At 35.4% G+C, this 20,951-nt stretch overlaps 3 protein-coding genes and 1 non-coding gene across 4 annotated transcripts; 1 reads left to right on the plus strand and 3 right to left on the minus strand.

Moving 5' to 3' along the window:
- Positions 1–1,605: 1,605 nt before the first annotated feature.
- Positions 1,606–9,040, minus strand: LOC112513397 (calcium-binding mitochondrial carrier protein SCaMC-1). Its single transcript, XM_025119649.1, has 9 exons — positions 8,860–9,040; positions 7,212–8,720; positions 5,114–5,531; positions 4,626–4,770; positions 4,005–4,120; positions 3,843–3,921; positions 3,440–3,673; positions 2,225–2,809; positions 1,606–1,739 (listed from the first exon to the last, which is right to left on the minus strand). The coding sequence occupies exons 2-8, from the start codon at positions 8,410–8,412 to the stop codon at positions 2,459–2,461; spliced, it is 2,544 nt and encodes an 847-aa protein (XP_024975417.1). The 5' UTR covers positions 8,413–8,720; positions 8,860–9,040; the 3' UTR covers positions 1,606–1,739; positions 2,225–2,458.
- A 3,295-nt stretch (positions 9,041–12,335) lies between these two features.
- LOC112524639 (mitochondrial import inner membrane translocase subunit TIM14-1) lies at positions 12,336–14,418 on the minus strand. Its single transcript, XM_025134566.1, has 3 exons — positions 14,333–14,418; positions 13,347–13,525; positions 12,336–12,753 (listed from the first exon to the last, which is right to left on the minus strand). The coding sequence occupies exons 1-3, from the start codon at positions 14,333–14,335 to the stop codon at positions 12,597–12,599; spliced, it is 339 nt and encodes a 112-aa protein (XP_024990334.1). The 5' UTR covers positions 14,336–14,418; the 3' UTR covers positions 12,336–12,596.
- Positions 14,419–15,134: 716 nt separating this feature from the next.
- Positions 15,135–15,216, plus strand: TRNAS-UGA. The gene has a single exon. It is a non-coding gene; the product is annotated as a tRNA-Ser (tRNA).
- A 2,076-nt stretch (positions 15,217–17,292) lies between these two features.
- On the minus strand, positions 17,293–19,163 carry LOC112527609 (protein IQ-DOMAIN 1-like). Its single transcript, XM_025138344.1, has 5 exons — positions 19,086–19,163; positions 18,662–18,985; positions 18,340–18,567; positions 18,099–18,218; positions 17,293–18,010 (listed from the first exon to the last, which is right to left on the minus strand). The coding sequence occupies exons 1-5, from the start codon at positions 19,161–19,163 to the stop codon at positions 17,411–17,413; spliced, it is 1,350 nt and encodes a 449-aa protein (XP_024994112.1). The 3' UTR covers positions 17,293–17,410.
- Positions 19,164–20,951: the final 1,788 nt, after the last annotated feature.

Raw genomic sequence — 20,951 nt, forward strand, 5'->3', positions numbered from 1 at the left:
ATTCTCAGTTTGTTTAATCTTTGTCTACAACTTTTTGATGCCCACGTACCGTTTTCTCGAAACATGATTATATTGATATCTAGAAGGTTGATGAATAATTATTAGATATAATACGAAAAGGCGATTCTAGAAGTTAGGCAAATACTTACTTTTACTTTATTAAAACATGGTCAACACTATTATTTTTTTACTAATGAAGACCTTTTTAACATTTTTATTCATTTAAATGTGTAAACTAATTCATTCAATATTAGATGGGAATGCATTGTCGTCCAACATTGCAACCAAATTGATCATGATTTTAATATACATCCGAAATCATATAATATGAGAGCATATGGGGTTTTTAATATAACCATGATATAGTTAATTAAGCATCTATATTATCAGATGTCGAGATTAATATAAGTATTTAATAGAGTTTTAGAGTCACTTTTTAAAATAAAGACCATGTAAAAAAGTATGTTTTATTTTGATATTTCTTTTAATATCTACTCTTTTATATGTCCTATTTATTTTTAATTAAAAAAACATTTTGTATTTAGACAAGTTCTGGTTTAAAAAATTCTAAGTAATTGTTGAATGGTTTTGTGCAGAATGATTAAGTGATCAGAATGATTAAGAGACTCTGATGATATAATGCAAAATGAAATATAATTGTTTGGTAATTGTGTACAATGAAATTAGGGCTCTTAATGATTAAGGGAGATCCATAATACAAAATCATTCAGAGGGTTTTTAGATTCATTAAGAGATAGATTTTTTTTGTCAAACAAGATTCACCTCTTAACGATTCAAATGTTGTCTTTTAATGAAACTATTAATAGGTAAATAAACAACACCTAAAACCAAAATTGAGTAACTCCACATTTATCATTACAATTAAATTAAGTGAATAAATCCAAATGTGTGATCATCAATAAGTTTTTTAAATCAAATAATAATTAAAAGGGCAAAATGGGTAAAAATCATAAATTGGGTAGAAATTATTATTTAGGTGGATAGATCATATAGATTTGACTTTTCAACACTCATAAGTCATAAATCAATAATTTCCATATTTGTCCAAAAGTGAAAAACAAATAATTTATTACTTAGTTTGATTATTAAACAAATAGGTTTTAGAAGAAACGTTACTGAAACAAGTCTTCATGTTATGTATTTATAATGAGGCTATCTAATCAACCAAATCTTTGAAATATCATGTATATATATATATATATATATATTAAAAGAAATTACTGACTGGAACCACAAGGGTGGTGTCTGATTGGTTTGAGCTTGGCTTCAAATGTCGAAAGTACTTGGAGGTCCCAGGTTTAAATCCAAATAGGAATAAAAATCCCCTTGTGGTCACGGAGATTCAAATGCGATGACTCCGGACCATCTGCAAATCAGGTGGTCGCCCTGAGATTAGTCAGGTTGGATATCCAGATTAATCAAAAAAAAATTACTGACCGGTCGATCTAATTTTAATATGAAAACGTGGTTCGATTTCAAACATCATCCGTATGACTAAAATTTTCCTCTTCCTAACGGTCATAAAATAAGTATTGTAGAAAACAGTGAGTATTTACTATTTCATAATGGTCGTAAAATCAGTAATTTAGGAAATAGCGACGATAATCCCTATCTAGAACAAAAACATATCACCGTTGTCCACGGCTCGTGAAACAAACGATGGCAATAACTTACACAGAGTCTGCGTCAACGAAATTCATATAAAGAACCTACACAAGTTGTTGGTGATTTTAGTGTCACCGGTTACATTAAGTGTAATGGATTTTATACGTGTGTTTCAAAGGGATTGAACTTTGTTCTAAAACAAGTATGGAGAGTGTGGAGTGCACGCTTGTATTAGTCTAAGTCGGTCCCGGTAATATTTAGGGGGCAACGCCCCCTGAACTTTGAAGGAAACAAAGTTTTAATTTGGAAAATTCTTGATTTTTCTGTGGTATGATTGTGAATCCTATAACTTAGTAACTCCCGTTTTCACAGTTTTGAGTTTTAATTTCGAATGATCAGTTTTGGGACAGATACGAACTTTGAAGACACTCTATATTTTTCTCTAGTTTTGATCTTGATTTCTACCAAAATCAAGATTGTTGCTTTTACAATTATCCCAATTCGGATTTCGTGATACCAGGCATATACGGTCGAAATATCGAATTTGGAAAGTGATTCACACGATTGTAGTAGAAATCCGATTATAATTCAACACAAGTCATGTACAGTGCAAGTCAAAATGTGCATGTAGAAGGAAACAAAAAGGGATGTTGCTAACATGACTAGCAATCCATACAGGTTTCGGATGTAAACATCCTAAAAATGACCATCGAGATGTCGGCAGATGAAATTTGTAGCGTGTCGCCACTCGATTGTGGAAAACATTCAAAACTTCCTCAGGGCGTTTCACATGCTTACAAATAAAACCAAACAATTATCAATACCGCTGCTGCTACTTCTGTGAAAGCTGCTCTGCAGCTTGCTGCTCTAGAGTTGGCTGCTCTTCGCTTTTGGATATAGCGTTTTTCATGAGCTCGTAGCCTGCAAAGTTCATAGCACCGAGTGGTGCGATCCAGAAGAACCTAGGGACCGCCCCTTTGAATAATCCAAGTGGACCCTCGTGTTGGAGAATTGATAATGCCACCATTGACATTGAGACAGGCCGCCCTTGAGGTGCAGTCATCATTCTAGTTTTCATCACATCGAAAGGTGTCGTAGTGACAGCAGCTAGACCACCAGATATAGCCCCAACTGCAATCGTTTCCCATGGTTCCAGTTCTCGTCCCAATATTCGCTGAACAACCTGAAGGAAAAAAAACTCCAAGTCATATAGATATATAATCTAAGATGTCTATTGATTCTCAAAAAGATCAAGAAAAATGGTAATAAACAATGACAAAAATATTGCATAAAAAAACTGAGGAACACCTGGTAAATGTTCATCTAGACGGTATACACATGTGCATGCAAATAATTTGTCAGATATGTACATTTGCATAGGTATATACATGTGCATAACATGCTCACGCGCATAAAAACCAAGAAACAACTTCAATTACTTATATGCACATGTGCATACCGTCTACGTTACCATGATGTTCCCCAGTTTCTCAGTTTTTTGGGGTTTTCCCTGAACCCCTCTCTCTCTATATATATGTGTGTGTATAGAGGGAGGTTCAAACGAGAATGACAACAAAATAAGAGGATACGAAAACAGCCTGCAAAATCACAAGTGATTTTACACCAACAGAAAATGCAAGGGTGTGTGGGCGACGTGGCCGTGGCCTGACGTGAATCAAATATGATTTTACACGTGATTTTAGTGTAAAATCACATGATTCGACTGTTTTCTTATTTAGTTATTGTTCTCGTATAACCGACTCTATATGTGTGTGTGTGTGTGTGTATCTTTTTATATGGAAAACAAAGATACCTTTTTGGACTCTCCGTAAAGTCCCATGCCTGCGACATAAAATGGAACCTCACGACAAAGAGTAGCACCGGTCCCACGGAAGAAACCTCTAAGACCATCTTGTTGCCATGTGCAGACGATTGCCTCGCCCACGTTGTTAAATATGCCCGCCTGCAACCTTTGCTTCAATACTTCACACGGTATTCTTACTGCCGTTCCCAGAACAGTGCTACAGAATGATGCTATAGACTGAACCTGGAACATATTCACAAAAACAATAATTCAATATTGAATTTTCATGTAATAAAGTGGTCAAATATACAAGAAAAGAAACGGAAGAATGCGAGCACAAGTTGCAATTGGAAATAAAAAAGAAATTGCGGATTCAGTTCTCAGATGATCTCATGATATATATAGTATTTACCTGTAGGTCTGGAAGTGTTGGAGCAACATTTATCAACACAATCTTACTTGCTTCAAAGATTCCAGTTCGTAATCCATGGCTGCAACGATATGTTAACCAAACTATTTGTATGTCAGAAGATAAACAAAGAAAAAGAAGACGAAAAGGGAAATGAAACTGAACCTTGAAAATTGTCCTATAATGGCAGGAACGGAGCCTCTGTATACTCCACGAACTCCAACTTGTGGAAGTTTTGCAAGAATTTCTGGGAAAGTAAGGGTTGATGCTTGTACTCGAGTCTGACAATACAACGAGCTACTGTCAGATCCTGCCGGAAGAATGCCAACAATGTAATATATAGCTGGAGTCAAAGCCAACCACAAACACTCTTTTCCGTCTAGTAGTTGCATCACTAGCATAATTACTTAACAATCCAATAACCTCACAATATTTTGGAGAAAACCAGGGTCAGGATAACTTGAGAATGCTCTTTCTAAGGAGATCAAATTGTCGGTATATTATAAATTTTGCATGATACTCCCTCTGCTCCACTAGATGTCCTGCTCGACTCCAACTGTCAAATTTACTGTTTTCCATATTCACAGTCGATATGATCCTCACGTTTTTTTTCCAACCCCAGTGCTTGTTGGGTTGTTTAATGCAGTTCTTAACTTCTATATCTAAAATTAAATTAATTCCTACAAAGCTTTAAGCTGAAAATGGTACATTTTAATTCTCACAAACAAAATTAGGAAACTTACTGTGAAACGAATCAGCTATAACTCTTGAAACATAACAACTTACCTTTATTGTGTCAATAGGATGCATTACAGACGTGGACAATGCACAAGCAAGGCCTCCAGCCAATGCAGATTTTAGAACACTTCCGGTATGCACTTCCACAGGAGGTGCCACAGCTACAACGGTAGCAGCTTGAAACCATAAGTTCCTGTTAGTTTTACCAAAGGGTAAGAAAAGGGTTAGATGAAACAATATTGTGTATGAGTGCCATTCAGCAGCATCGTTCCTCTGTGGACGAGTAAATAAAACAAGAAACTTTCACGTTGAGGTTGACCATGCAGCTATGCCTCAATTCTAGATTCTACCTGATGCTGCATACTTGTATATATATTTTGGCCTTACTAAATTTAATTCTTTAAGGATATAAACGAGGAGAGAAGAACATCATCAAGTAGCTTTCCTTTTCCGGGATTTTGGCTATATATAAGAGAAGGGTAACAACATATATTCAGTTGTGAAATAAAGATCGCGTTAAGAACCATCTATCTCACCGGGGATCTTCTTTAAGCTGGTCAGATGGGAGAAGAAGCATAAAGTTTCTGAAATGCCCATAAGAAATAGACTCTTCAGTGTCGGACTTGAGAAAGCGCATCATGGCAACAGCATTATCTTCATTTGCAGGAAGTCCTGCGTTTTTTAGTGATGCTAAGATTTCACTCTTCTGCAACGTCCCGGATTTGCTTAAACAGAGACTAGTATAAGCTCGAAGGATTGTTGGTTCTTTCTGTTCCATCAAGGACAAAAACTGTTTCCAACCAAATGACTTTGAAAACAAGTGCCTTCTAGTGCGGCGCATCAATTCATGAGCATATCTCCGAGGAAGCTTTCTCTTTCTAGTAGCAACCTCAAGATCTTCCAGAGTGACTTGCCCATCACCATCTCTATCCAACTCCTCAAAAAATCTCCTTCCTGCCCATTTGAATGGGGGGGTTTTTCCAAGGCACAAAATGAAGGGATCAATTGGCAAAAAATATAATGAATGAATATAACTAGTGCAATCAACCATTAAGAATCCAGTGACATGTTTAATGTATTTTTTATTATCTATACGTGAATCCAACAGGATGATGTGCTATGGATGTAACAACCTCAAACACATAAGAAAAATGCGAGCAGGAGGTACATATAGAAAAGTTCAAATTTTGCTAAGCATTTTAGGAAAGAAACATATGCAATCTCAAACCTTTTGCAGTAGACCAGAATATATGAGATATATATTTCGAATAACAATGGACCTTGAAGTTCTACTTGTGCTATTTGAGCAAGTTGCTCTTCTCCACCTCCAGAATAATTATGAATTTGTATGTTAACCTAATGTACTTGGTTTCTTCAAGAACTGCGTGAATTACTAATAAAACTATAGCAACAATAATGACATATTCAGAATTGCCTTCGCTTCTTTGATTTTATGTGGTTCAATATCAACCATTTGCGGCAGTGGTGTGTGCATCTAGGCAAGCTTCTTAATACCATTATGCTCTTTCCCTAACATTACGCTCAGCTCCTTAAAGTGATTGCCGACATCTTATGAACCACCATTTGTGGCTTAGGATGACAATGAGACAAAATGGTTGTAACTGCACATTTTGGAGTGCTTTGGTGCTTATGGCTTGAGAGAATGGCAGGTGTTTCAGGGAGGCATCGCAATTCTTCTGCATGGTAGTGTTTTTAGGCTTGACCATAGTTGTAGAAAGGTTATCAACTCATCTAAAAGCTTAAAGCGAAAAACTGGTAAAGGAGCACTATTGTGCAAAAAACAGGTAGATGCAAGTTTCACTGACGATTTAAAGGGTAAAACAAAACGCAAGCAAAAAGACTTAAAAACAAGACCTTGTGAGTAGATTTAACATCATGATAAATCTCCAACTGATCTTAGAGTCTAGACTAAAGCTTAGCCCTCCAACCAGTGGGATTCGTAGAGAGTGAGTTGAATCTTATTTACTTATTTCTACTAGCTACGTTCAAGATAAGCAGCAATGATTATCAACTCGAAAACCAGTGAGTGCAAGAATGGATCTTTTGGAGCATGATTGTTTATCTCCACATAATATCATGGAAAGATATGTCGAGTGTTTCTAGAATATCAAACAAAAATGCAATCTCTGTTACATGATATACTTCCACTTACCATTTTTGGATGCCAATCCTGATATGTATACTTGATCAAATTCAAGTTTCAACATTCATTCTTTAACATGTTTAACATCCTTTTTATAAAAAATATGTCATGTGTACCTCTTACATGATTTAATGTGGATATTGGAAAAAAAAGATTTTAGCAGATTATTACTGATTTTGATGTTGAAAACTAGTTTACTTGGCTCTCGAAAGACGATTCAGGAGATGGAAGGAGGGATTATACCAATGTTGGACAATAGCAATCATTTGAAAGTGAAGATTGTTGTTGAACAGAATAGTAAACCTCTCAAATCAGATCTTAGATGGCATACTAATATGTAGAGCAAACATGGTTGGAAATTTTAAGAATACATGATATGTGGATGTTGGTTGTTTCAATATTGTAATAACAATCTGATGCCATCAAATTGATAAGCCAAGTCAAAATTTTCAGCTGCTAAAGAGACATACCTTCTGCCTCTGTGTATCTGAAGAAATCCTGGACCGAGAAAAGTTTCTTCTTATCAGGATGGTCTTTTGGCGACCGTCCTAACTGGGGTACAAGTTCAATTAGTTCCGTCAATGAAACAGTAGACAATGTGGACCTCAGACGCTCAACATTTGATAAAGGAATACTGAGTAACCCATTAGCCATCTTCTGTGAGAAACTGCTAACATTCTCTTCTGTACCATTTGAGCTAACATTATCATCACTCTCGCCCTTAACCGGAGAAGTTAAGTCGACAATACCTGATGGAACGCCTCCAACTCTTGCAAACTTCAAATTTCCCAAAAATCCACTGAAATCTGCTTTTTTACCTTCCAAAAGACTACCAACAGCCTTAAAATGATCAACCTGGTTTGTAGGGGGAGGAACCTTAGAGAAGTCACATTTCTCGCTTCCACTTTCTTGGGCACCCAACTCAAACTTCTGTAGATTCAGAGCAAGCTGATCAAAGACAAACCCAATAAAGTGCTCAAGTGACATATTATTTCCATCTTTAGTTTCCAATGTTTCTTCACATGGTAGCAAAATCAGCCCACTTTTCAATTTTGTCTGGTTTGTATCACCAGGAATATCTTCTGGGAATGCCCCTTTAGCCATAAAGTCATTTTTATCTCTAGAAATCTTTGACTTGTACTCACTCACATGCATATGTTTACAAAGCTTATCTCCATTAGTCTTTTTCTGTAGCTTCTTTTTACCATTCCTGAATGGGCCCGGAACAGCCTGAACAAAACTACTCACCAGCAAAGACCAGGTCACTGCAAATTGCATGCAATTAATGCAAGTTCCATCCTCTTTATTGCAATCCTGTACATCTAACTCTTTCTTGGACATATCAACCCTGCGGTCACTGTTACCGGCATCATTTTGAATGAAAATACCCAAGAATGACTTAAATGGGACCTTACTTGACAAACCCTTCTTTCTTTCATCACCAACCATTCCCTGACCATTTTTTTTCTTCACACCAAACAATTCAACTTTACCCTCGTTTCTCATTGCAATTTCGCCTGTTTTCGTTTCATTCTTACTACCAGGCCACCTACGCTCAAAGTCTCTTGCAGCTTTCCTAAAACTGGATTCAAGAGGACCAAGAGCATTCTTCACAAGTTCAATCGAATTAAGAAAAGACTCCAAGGGGTCATTCCCATTCACATTCACCATCACTGAAAAAAAAACCTATCTCCAAACCCTACTTAATTACCAAATCTGGAATCTCAACACACTCACAGAAAACCCAAATCCCAATTTGAATAACGATCAACAAAGTCGACCTAAAAAATACCTCTTCATAGCCCAAAAACCCTAATTTTACCCATCAAAACAAACACCTCGTCAAATACCAAATACTTAGGAACCGAAAACGGTACGGACAAAACAAAAGTGAAAATCGAGCTTGTCCGTAGCAATTCGATGAGATTGAGAGCAGCTACTGAAAATCCCACTCTGAATCCGCGATGTAGATGGTATATCTATATATATACACATAAAATATCATAAAACGCGTACTGTACAGTGAAATTGAAATCTGTATCTATACATATCATTTCTTGATAGAAATCTACAATGGAGATTGCATAGGTTGGCTCCTAGGCGATGAGAAAAGATTACCTGGCAAAAATTAGAGACGATTGGAAGAAATCTGGATCATATATATAATCGGATGGGTGTAGGCTTTGTATGCATATAGAAAGCGGGATATGGTGGTGGTGACTGCGAACAACCAAGAAGAAGAAGAGGCTTCCAATTTTCCGACTATTTATGGAGTATTTTTCCCAATCAATAAAATTTATATTCAAATATAATTTTATTGTAGTTAAAAAAAACAAATAAAGAGATAAGAGATGACTGTGGATAATGATGGCGTGTATCCTACTCGGATAAGGACACACCCCTCCCCTCGTCTAATTTCATAATGTAATTTAATTACGAGTAAACTTCACTTTTGGTCCCTAATATTTATCAATTTCAACGGTTTTCGTCCTTCTATTTTATTTTAGCAGATTTGTTTCTCATGTTTGACGCCTTGTAAAAGTTTCCGTCCCTCATCCTAACTTCGACTAATTTTTTCTGTTAAGTCCAATTAAATGAGGGGTAAGTTGGTTATTTTACCTTTTTTTTTACTTTCTTGTTTTTACAAAAAGTATCAAACTTTAGAGACTGTTATGACTTATTTTCCCCAGCATATACCCTCTTCACCTGTCCAGAGGAAGATCCTCCACTCATTCTCCATTTCATCGTTGTTCCAAAATGGGGAACGTTGGTGGCAAAAAAATGGTGATAACAGTGAGTTATGGCTCACTCTCCTCCTCTGAGCCTAAGATTTATGTCTAATTCTTGTACCATTAGATTAGATTTTTTAAGATTTTAGGGATGATGAGACCAAAATGAAGTTTCAAACCAGGACCTGTTTGTGGTTTATATTTGATTTTCATATTTTAGGTATAGAATGATGATGGCGGAGAAACGAGTGGAGAAGGAGACGGTGGTTGCCTCCATCTTGATCCTCCGGTGACGGAGTCCAGCAACAGGTCCCGACAATTTGGTCCTTGTCTATATATGTGTGTGTGTATCTAATATGTTAAAGATAATTATGTAACAAGTCCCTAAAGTTTGATAGTTTTTGTAAATATAAGAAAATTAATAAAACGAGTAAAATGACTAAAATACCATCATTAAACTAGATTTAACCGAAAAAGATAATGGTTGTTAATAGGAGGGACGGAAATCGTTATGAGATGTCAAACGCAAGGGCCATAAGTGAACTTTACTTTTTAATTCTTTTGGTATTTTATTTATACTACTCTTTACTTTTTTGTCTTAAAATATTATCCACTTTCTTATTTTTATATTTATAATAATACTTTTAAAAAATAAGTTAATTATGTTTTAATTTATCTTTAATCATGATAAACGACATTTATCACTTTTCTGATATTTAATTAACTTGGAAAATGTAATAAATATTTTTTTTTATAATTATATGTCTATTTTATTATAAATAATTATTTAAAAACGAATATATATTCCAATTTATTGCAACTGACATTTTATAGATTGGTAAAGCCAAAAATCATGGTAAAGATAAATGCTGTATTTTGAAGATCTGATTCGTGAAAAATAACAATGTTTAATGAATAGTTAAATATGTAAATATTTTTGATAAAAAAATGTAATAAAGAAACGATTTGACAGATCAGACATGAATAATTAAAAAATAATGAATGGAGTGCTACGTGTAGTAATGCATGTGGACACGTTTATAGATGCGTTTCCACATGGCAAACTGTGGCATGCTTCACCTACTTCCCAATCGCCACGTATTTTCACCAATTGGTCACGTTTTTTTTTTATTACTTTCATCTAATTTTAATAAAGCACATTCATTATAATCATGTAGTTTCATATTACAGCTTCCACCTTCGGAAAAGATAATCAAAAACGATATTGTTTTAAGTTCTAATGTTTTAGGGGTTTTTAACGGTTAATTAATAATTTGGTGTAAAATGATTAAATGATCGGAATTATTAAGAAGCTCTTATGATATAATGTAAAAACGAAATATAATTGCTTGCTAATTGTTCAGAATGAAACTAGGACGTTGAATGGTTAAGGGGTACAAGATACAAAATCATTTAAAAGTTTTAGAATCATTAAGAGTCAATTTTTTTCCCGAACAAGATTTACCTCTCAACGATTCAGAGGCTGTCTGTTAATAAAACAATTAAGAAGTAAACAAACAACCCCTTAGATTAGAACTAGTGATAAATCAATAAGATGAGATTTGAATCAAGAATTTAGATATGGTAGAAAAAGGAAATCATTTTCTTTAAATAATATCTCAACATTGTATTCAACGATAAGATTTGTATTCACGTTTATCGAGAGCAAAAAAATTAAGAAAGTAATTAATTTATATATGTAAAAACGAGAATGGAAATACCCTTTAAAGATAGATGGTTATCTACAGTTATCAAGAACTTAAAGAGGTTATAAGCAGTTCCATAGCAATTATTAGTGATTAACATCAATGGGTGAATTCACTTATTAGTGATTAACATCAATGGGACAATTCACTTATTAGTGATTAACATCAATGAGACTGATCCATAAATTTCTTTAAGTGATGATACCGTTTGGCTATAAAAAACAAATATAAGGATATTTTTCCAAAATCATCATGGGTGTGTTGGTTAGTTCATTGTTTTTCATATGTGAGGTTATGTGTTCAAAGTCTTTTATTGCAATTTTTTTCTAGAAACATGATAAAACTGAAATTAAAAGCTAAAAGTTAAGTAAATGACACTAACATAATTCAAACTCGAGTCTAAAATGGAATAAAAGTCTTACAAACCAACTCTACAAACGAAACTTGTGTCTTGATTGTAGTTCTAAAATATATACTATTGTATACAACAAAATAATAGAATGACACTTTTCACGACCTTATAATTTTTTAGACTACGACAAAGAAAGGAAAAGATTACACGTGCAATCACAAAAACCGTTTTGAGTCCATCCCTGCACTTGAAGACCCTCATTATTGCCACTTACTGCACATGCATCAATGTCACTAAAACACCGAAATTAGCTATTGAAATTCACCAAACACCAAGTGTCAGCACCCCATACATTTCCTTGACCTTGCTCCCCTATGACCCTGCCATATGGCAGCTTATAGTAATGTGCACTATCCATCTCCTAACTTGTGTTGTAGTTTTATTTAACTCTTTGATTCTCTTTGAAGTTCAATTACACCAAAACGCCAGATGTCGGAATTCTTTACAAAAATAACATTTTTACCTTCTTAGATAGAAGCAAAGTCTACATAAATCATACCCCCAGACCCTATCTCGATGTAAGACATACTATATTTATTTGATTTAGTTATCTAATAGTGAGAACTTGGTCGCATTACCGTTATGCCCACGTCTAAACAACAATTATTGTAGGTGTAACGGTTTTGCGTACATTCTCAACCATCACAATGCCCAAAAACCACCTCCTTCTACATTTCTATTTGTATAGTCTCCGTTCATGTTACAACGTTTTACGTAATTACAAACTTGTTGTCACAAAAATGTAAAAAAAAAGCCGAAATTTGTTTGACCATAGAAGTCAAAGTCAAATTGTTATATCATTATATCAGACAAAATGGTCAACAACTCTTTAGACCATGACAGATACTCATTGTCCTAGTCCATTTCCTAACCATTCAAACAACACAATCCAAAGAAATAACAATGGATACAGTTTTTTCCTGTAATCAACAACACTGACCAAGGTTTTTGTAGATTACCATATCTTGCTGCAAAATAGCCCGAAACACTTCGGTGGGTCCCACCTGATCAGAAGGCGGATCCGCTGTTCTTGGTCTTTCCAAGCATCACATCTTTGGCTTCATTGATTTTTGAAGCCAAGTAATGGCTGCCTCCTGCATCTGGATGGTTTGCAACCATCACCCTTCTATGTGCTTCCCTCACCTTGTCTGCTGCCGCGCTTTCTCTGTCAAAATATGACAAATATCTAAAATACCCTTTCGATAATAACTGTTGGATATGTTATCATGTATACCATGGAGACACATTTTGTCAATTATCTATGTTGTGATTACTTCCCATATGACAAATGTCTAAAATACCCTTTCGATATTAAGTGTTAGACATGTTATCATGTATAGCATGGAGACTCATTTTGTCAATTATCTATGTTGTGATTACTTCCCATCTTGGAGTAATGCATTCCTTCTTCAATAATTTTAGTCATCCTATCTTAATCTATAATCAATATATGAAGGATGCAATAAAGAATCTTTACAAACATGTAGATTTCCTTTAGATGGTATTTTCAATGGAAAAGTCTAGAATACCCTTTAGCTACCGTTATACAGGAAAACTCTTTGACGAAAATAAAAAGAGAAGCTTTTTAGACTTTTGAGTACGATAAATTTGCTTCTCTAAAGGTCACTTTTGCCGTAGAACTTGACGCCATCAGCAGTTTAAGTGATCACATCATAATCTTACAAGATTAAATGATAGCTTGAACGTAAAGAATTCTTTAACAGTGCGTAAATTTTCTTCATAATAAGTTTAAGTTACCTAACACCAAGGATTAGAGCCGCTTCTCTTCTCGTCATTGTTTGTTGGAAGCCACCATCATAGAATCTGCGTGATCTAGGTCTCGGGGGTCTTGTTTTGAAAGAATGCCAGGCCTGAATTCCGTATTTACCAGCCATGGCTGCAGCCGCTACTGCAAGCCCAGCTATAAACGGTGTAGCCTGATACACACATCTAAGGCTCGTTAGCTTTTTGGCCCAATTTCACGTCCCTTTCCGAAAAGGGTCTCTAAAAACAGTCTTCAATTCATCCTAGAGTCGATCAAGATTATGCATAGAGATTTATCATGAATATGAACATCGTTGATGCTGTTGTATTCTGATGTTTCGAATAAAACAATGGTTTATAAATTGAAAAATCAAATATATTGGATTTCATGTATAAAACAGAGAGAGAAAAACACAAAAGTACCAACCAAACACAAATTCAAGCATCTAAAACCAGAATTAAAGTGGAAAGTGGTAAGGTTTGGATGAAATTAATAACAAAACAAGTATCAAACACATTAAAGGCAAAGAAACACACCAAGATTCATAAACAGATTCAAGAAAGAGCATGAGACCTGCAAAATGGAAACAAGAAATTGAAGGAAATGGCATAGGCCGAATCAAGCCACTAAATCTTTAATGAAATCTCTATCAATCTTACATACAAACAATTAAAAGAATAACTTAAGCATTTCATGTGTTATCTAGGATTCAATAAGTTGCAGAACTCAGCTTATGGTGTCCCAAAACCACCATTTTACATACGAAACAAATTTACGCAGAAATCAGATAAGATTCAATGACTTATAGCATGATTCATCAGCAAACGCTTAGAACGATCGAAGTCTTTCTAGTAATTGAAGTAAAATTCTTAGGGTAAATCAAGCAATTCCCAAATCGCATGAACAAGGCTAAACTCCAAAATTGAGAATTACAACAAGGAAAACAAAAAATAAATGTCGAGAGATGGAAAAAACTCACCATTAGAGTAACAATTCGAAGATGAAAGACAAGATTTGCATCAAAGATGGTTTCTTGAAGGTTCTACGAACAGACAATACCGGTAATTAAACAGAAAAAAATCGTCAAAGAGGAAAAAAAGGCATCGGCTTACGATTCTTGATTGGGCCATGGAAAGACCCATTTTATGAACGAACTAAAACAACACAAAATGAGCCCAACTAATCATGGGTTTGAATTTTGACCGATTCTTGGGAAGTTTTGGCTCGAGTCAAGGTCGAGTAGACTCGTCTTGCTATCAAATTCGAGTTTTGATGGTTTAAGTAACGAGCCAAGACAAGAAGCATAGACAAATGCATCGCCATATTTATCGAGCCCATAATTTTTCAAAAGAAAAAATAGTTTAAGATGTAATTTTCGAACCCATAATAAAGGGGGTGTTTAGGATTGCTTATTTGAAACTTATGTTTTTCTATAAAAGTACTTATCAACTTATTATAAGTTATAATGGTTTAACTTCTTCAAAAACTTCTTATTACCGGTTTGACACCGGTATAAGTTGTTTATTCAAATACTCAAAAGTGTTTATTACCGGTATCACACCAAAATAAGTCAATAAATTGTTTTTATAAGCAATCCCAAACATCCCAGAAATGCATTCATACGAATTTCAAATGTGGTAATGATTAGTTATTTATTTTTTGAAGTTATTTCCTTATATGGATAGTGGTTTGACAATTTCAAACAGAATAAATATACTTAGTACCAAATAGAACCTAATGTAAAGTGATATGACCTAAAAAATAGAGAAGAAAACATAGAAGTCGATATGTCCGAGTGGTTAAGGAGATAGACTTGAAATCTATCGGGCTACGCCCGCGCAGGTTCGAACCCTGCTGTCGACGCAATTTTTTTTATCATGGTAAAATCGTAAATTACAATATTGGTCCCTGTCGTTTGTCAAAAATAACACATTTTGTCCTTATAGTTTTAAAATTATAAAATGGTCATTGTAATTTATAAAACCGTCCAGATTCGGTCCTACCTCTAATGGACGTTAATTTTTTTTTTATTGATTTTATGTACATTAATCAATCATAGGGCCTGTTTACTTGTGGCTTAATGAGCTTACCGGATAAATAGGCTTATTCGCACAGCCATTTTAGGCTGTTTACTTCGGGCTTATTCGCCCAGACTCGGGCTTATTCGCACAGCAGGAAACCATTACTTGTCCACATTAAGCCAAGAAAAAGACGTGCCTACCCTTCAACAAAACCCACGCCTTTCTTTTCTCCTCCAATAGTCGCTACTTCTAATCCAATCTTCTCCTCCAATCTCCTCCTCCAAGAACCCTAATCGGCTGAAATAGTTTCTCCTCAAATCAAGGCTCTCTTCTCCAAAGGTAACTCTTCTCCTTATCTATAGATTATGCTCGATTTTGCTGCTCGTTGCTGCTCGATTTTATCTGAATATACTCGATTTTCTCCATTGACAGTCGACGCCCTCTTCTCCTTCAAAGAACCCTAATCGGCCGATTGCTCTCTTCTTCTCCATCGACAGTCTACGTTGTCTTCTTCTTCATCGACAGCCGATTGCTCTCAAGTTCCATATCGATTTCATGTTTGTTCGATTTTTGTTTGCTTGTGTTTGTTGCTACCCTAGCTGCTTTTTATCGATTTCATGTTTGTTCAATTTTTGTTTGCTTGTCTTTGTTGCTAGAAAGAAACTCTAGCCGAGCCATGAAAGTTGTTTATTCTGTTTTATTCTCAGGGGTAAATTGGTCATTTCTGTTATTCAGACTGATGATTCAGATAGAAAAGTAAACATCAACATAAATTTATCAATACAGACAAATTTATCCAGACATGCAAATTTATCCATACATGACTTAATAGAAAATTTGGTAAACAGCCCCATAATCGATTTTATGAATGACTAATCCTTATGGTTTTTGACTGGATCAAATACAAAAATAATTGATAAAAGAACGAAAATGCTCCTCATTCAACGAAATATAACGTCGTTAGAGAAAAGGGCCAGATCCAGATCTAAATACTTTTGTAAACCATAATAACATCTTGTAATTTTAAAACCGTATGGACAAAAAATATTATTCTTAACAAAGTACAGGGACCAAATTTGTAATATACTCTTAGGGGACGTTTACCTAAACACTTACCCGGTAAGTATTTATCGGTAAAATTCAATATTATCACTTACTTACCGGACAAGATTTTATTTACTAAAACACATTGTATGCTACAATTTATCTCGGTAAGCATTAAGCATGGTAAGAGTATTTGTACTCACTTACCAGGTAAGACTCGAGATTCTTGCTTTCGCTCTTACCGGGTAAAATTCTTAGTTTTTGTCATATTTATCCGATAAAGTAAATTGACTTGATAAACTTTTATCTAAATAAGCATTTGGTAAACGACACCTTAGTTTGATTATCTCTCTCCGTGTGGTTTTAAGATTATCTTTGGCAAAACAACTTAGTTTGGGACTGAATCACGTGACAATATCTGGTTACGTGGATTAATGCGTCCTAATGATTCCTTACCCTTTTTTAATGGGGTTGGTAAAACCACTCCCAACTCCCAATTACCAACAATGTCACATTATTACATATTACTTTTAATAAAGTTATTTTCTAGTTTATTATTATTATTATTATTATTATTATTATTATTATTATTTTATTATTTTAAAAACTATAAGAATTTCGTTATAATAACACTAATATTGTAATTTGATTTTTTTTTTGTCTTTTCTAAAAATATATCATAAATCCAAATTAAATAGAATCTAATTTTAATTGCATTTTATAAATATATAATAAAACAAAAAAGAACGAGGCGTTATTCTGTTATGTTCCCCCGACAAAGCAAGGTACTACTTGGTGTTCTTTTCAATGCCTGCCAACTCTTTTCTCACCCAATCATTTTTTCTTTCAACACAAGTCTCTCATGCATCACCAGTTTGTACAATACAACATTAAACACAACAACATGCATTAAATACTTGTACATAAACAAAAACAATTCCAAACCCCCCTCAAAATGAAGTAAATTGAACAACACCTCAAACAAATCCTTTTTATGAAGTAGTAACTGAATCCATCATTTGAGGCTCGATGAACCTCTTTGTGCCCCGGGCTGGTGAACCCGAGAACGAAAGCCGCTTCTTGGCTGACCCTATTGCACCAGAACCACCCTTTTCTGGGGTGCAGCCTTTCCGTCCCGACCCTAATGGGCTTGGACTGTGGCTAGGACTCGCCATTCGGGACCTGGCTTTTGTGGACTTTGTTGAAGCCATGTAACCAGGAACGGCGGGAGATGAATCGACACTCTCGTCATCACGAACCGATGAACCAGCAATGCTGTGCCGTCTGTTCCGCTCGGACTGCACGCTGTAAAAGCTTTTGGAATCGTCATCCACGCTTCCTTTTTGGCTTTCGGCCCTGAACCTCCCACCAGATGATGGAGCTTTGGTGGGTGGCGTGGAGGGCGACTGGCAGTTAGGTAGGCGGCTAACCCGCTTACCCATGTCTCCAACCGATGGTTCTTTCTCAGATATGCTTTGAGCTTCCCAGGGCCTGGCGGCCATCCAACGTTCTAGCCAACTCCATCCCCAGTGAGAATTATTCGGGTCCAAAAATGTCGGATTTGGAGACTTTATAGAGTTCTTCCACATTTGCTGTTTGATAACAAAACAAAACATGATCTATCAGAACAAAAAGAACACACATTTTGATCTTTTGGGGTTAAGAATTTGGGAAATGTACCTGTTGAGTATGTGCATAAGCCAATGCTCTTTCTCTTCGTACAGCAGCCTCTTGTTTGCTTTGTAAACTGGCTTCGGTTTCTTCTTTCGATTTTCTACTGTCATCCCATGTATTTTCGAACTGTAATCACAAGATTTTCAATCGGCAAACATGAAAAAGATGAGAATTAAATGAAGAAAAACATGATTCTGGTATCATAATCATATGAAGTTGTTTGATGTATTAGGTTTCGAAAATTTACAGATGATTTATTGTTGTTGAGATCTTTCTCATGTTTCAAAAGGAGTTGTCGTTTGAGAGCTTGGTTTTCCTCGGACATACGAATGCGCCTTGATCTGACCTGAGACTGTACTCGAGCCAATGTTTGCATACATTTCAAGGTGGAGGTTGCTTGGCGTTTAACCGATTGGCCTTCGATCAATGATTTCAATCTCCCGAGCCCTCTCACAGCCCGCAACGCTCTCCTTGCCTGAAAACCATAAAACCACAGAAACCGAAAGATTGTTTACACATTTTAGTTCAGTAAAATGGAGGTCAGAAGTTTTTGAGAGAAGAATCATCACCAAGTGTCCACGATAAGCTGTTTGAATCTTGATGGCAGCAATTTCTTCGATTGATTTACCAGGTAAACGGGTGGTGGAAGTCAGGCGGACGATCTCAGCGGCAGCATGGGCCGCTGCCACTGCTGCTTCTGCCGCCACGGCGGTGGCATAGGCGACTGAATAAGCATGTTTACTCTGTTCATTCTCGGCTGCAGTGAGTTTTGCCTCCTCTGTGGGAGGAGAACGAGGGGGAGGGGGATCAGGTTTCGGTGTTTGTGAGAAATCTTTATCAAAGCTCCTTTGCTTCCCTAACCAAGATTTCTTGGAACTATGTTTATGGGATCTCTGTCATATTAAACTTACATTAGCATTTCATCGAACAATTTGGATGCAAAAAAAGAAACTTGAAAAGTAAGAAGAAGATGAAATCAAAATTAACACAAACCTTTTCTTTCTTCTCCTTGGAAGCAGATGGACTTAGAGCTTTCTTGACTGCAGAAAACCAACCACCCTTCTTCCCCATTTGCTAGTCAAATCATCTTCAAAACAATACCCACCAACTTAAAAATCAGAATCATACAATTATAGAAAAAACCCATTTCAAAATCCAACCTAATGCCTACTAGTAAACAACTTCAAACAACTTATAACAGATCTGCATTTGAAACTTCCTTTTGATTTAAACACAATCACACTCAATCTATGAAGCAATTAGTATTTCATTCTTTAAATTTGTAATCAGAATATGTTCTAATGCCATGGATATACATAAACAAAATGAAAATGCATACTCATATTCATATTCATATTCATATGACATCACTTCATGTGTATAAGTGAACTAAAGCAAGAACATTGCAAAAACCCAAACATACTTCACCCTGATAAGATTAATCAAACATATTAAACAAGAGACATATAGATCACAAACCCACAACACAGTTCCTAACATTTTACGGAAGAACACAACAAAAATGTCAAAAGAATACGAGAAAATAATCAAAAATGAGACAGTTGATTACAGAGACTGGAGACGTAAACACAAGAATCAACATACCCACATGAAGTTTGCTTAGATTTCTGGGGAGAGACAGTAATTTAAAGAGAGAACATGCATTGTTGTTAAATTGAAAGTGAAATACCTGCAACTAAGTTTTAATTTTGGTCTTGAATTAGAAAAAGTAGCGAGAGAGGTTTTGGGAGAGAGATTTGTTTGGATGGATAGAGAGAGAGAGAGAGAGAGAGACCAACAGGGAGGAATGAGGATGAAGAGGGTAACGGACGAATGGGTTCATATTGAAAAAAACAATCATATTTTGAGTTTCTATGCTCAACGTCGGTCTCATATATCAAAAATATGCCTCTGTATGTAACTATTGAAAAATAGGTTCCATCTTCTAAGGTTCGTTATTTTCTACCAAATACCCTCATGAGATTTCGTGTAATGATCAATTTCAATGTGACCTCAAAGTGACTGCTTACCGTAGTTTATACTAACGACTTGTAGCAAGACATAAATGTTTTGTAGAACTCCGCAACAAGAATTTTGCTGTCTAAACCTACACCAGTACATGACGACTACCACATCCAGCATGTAGCAGTTGAACAAGTACAAGACAAACAGACCGACCAATTCAATTACAAATTACAATCATTCAAAATCTATCACGCTTTCCAAGGGATTCTCCCTTTGGGGGATAATGGTATAAAAAGGACTAAGCCACAAAGAGAGATGAGGCTTAACAAACTCATCCACATCACTCAAAAGTCCATTGGAATTGAGACATTAACGTTATTTACCTTCATTTATTGTGTTCTGTATTAAATTTACTCAGCTATTGTTGTGAAGAACAACTTCAACAATGCCGTCTTGACTTGATGTCACTTTGTTATAATAGATTGGTGGCAATTGACGCCATTCCGTGACTTTTATCTATCTTCAACGTTTTTCATAACGTCGGCTCCTGGTACTATATGCACGTCACTTTAACTTGCGTTGTTTTCATTTAACTACTATTAAATTACATATTATTCGTTCAAACTTTATTCGAGAATACACCAATTAAAATTAACACCACATATTCTTTTTCAACAACTAAATATTGGAGCATATTTTTATATATAAGACCCCATTTATATGACAAAAGATGTTAATGCCAACAAATCTGAAATGTAACATTCCGTATTTATTACTGTTTAAGATATGCGGTTGTCATAAATAATTTATGGGAGAGGTTGGTTTTGCTTTAATTGACCACATAAGATATACACATATTAATATCCTTAAAAAATAAATATTAGAATTTCTCTT

The sequence above is a fragment of the Cynara cardunculus genome, assembly GCF_001531365.2.
Source record: "Cynara cardunculus var. scolymus isolate 2C chromosome LG 1, CcrdV1, whole genome shotgun sequence".
NCBI lineage: Eukaryota > Viridiplantae > Streptophyta > Magnoliopsida > Asterales > Asteraceae > Cynara > Cynara cardunculus.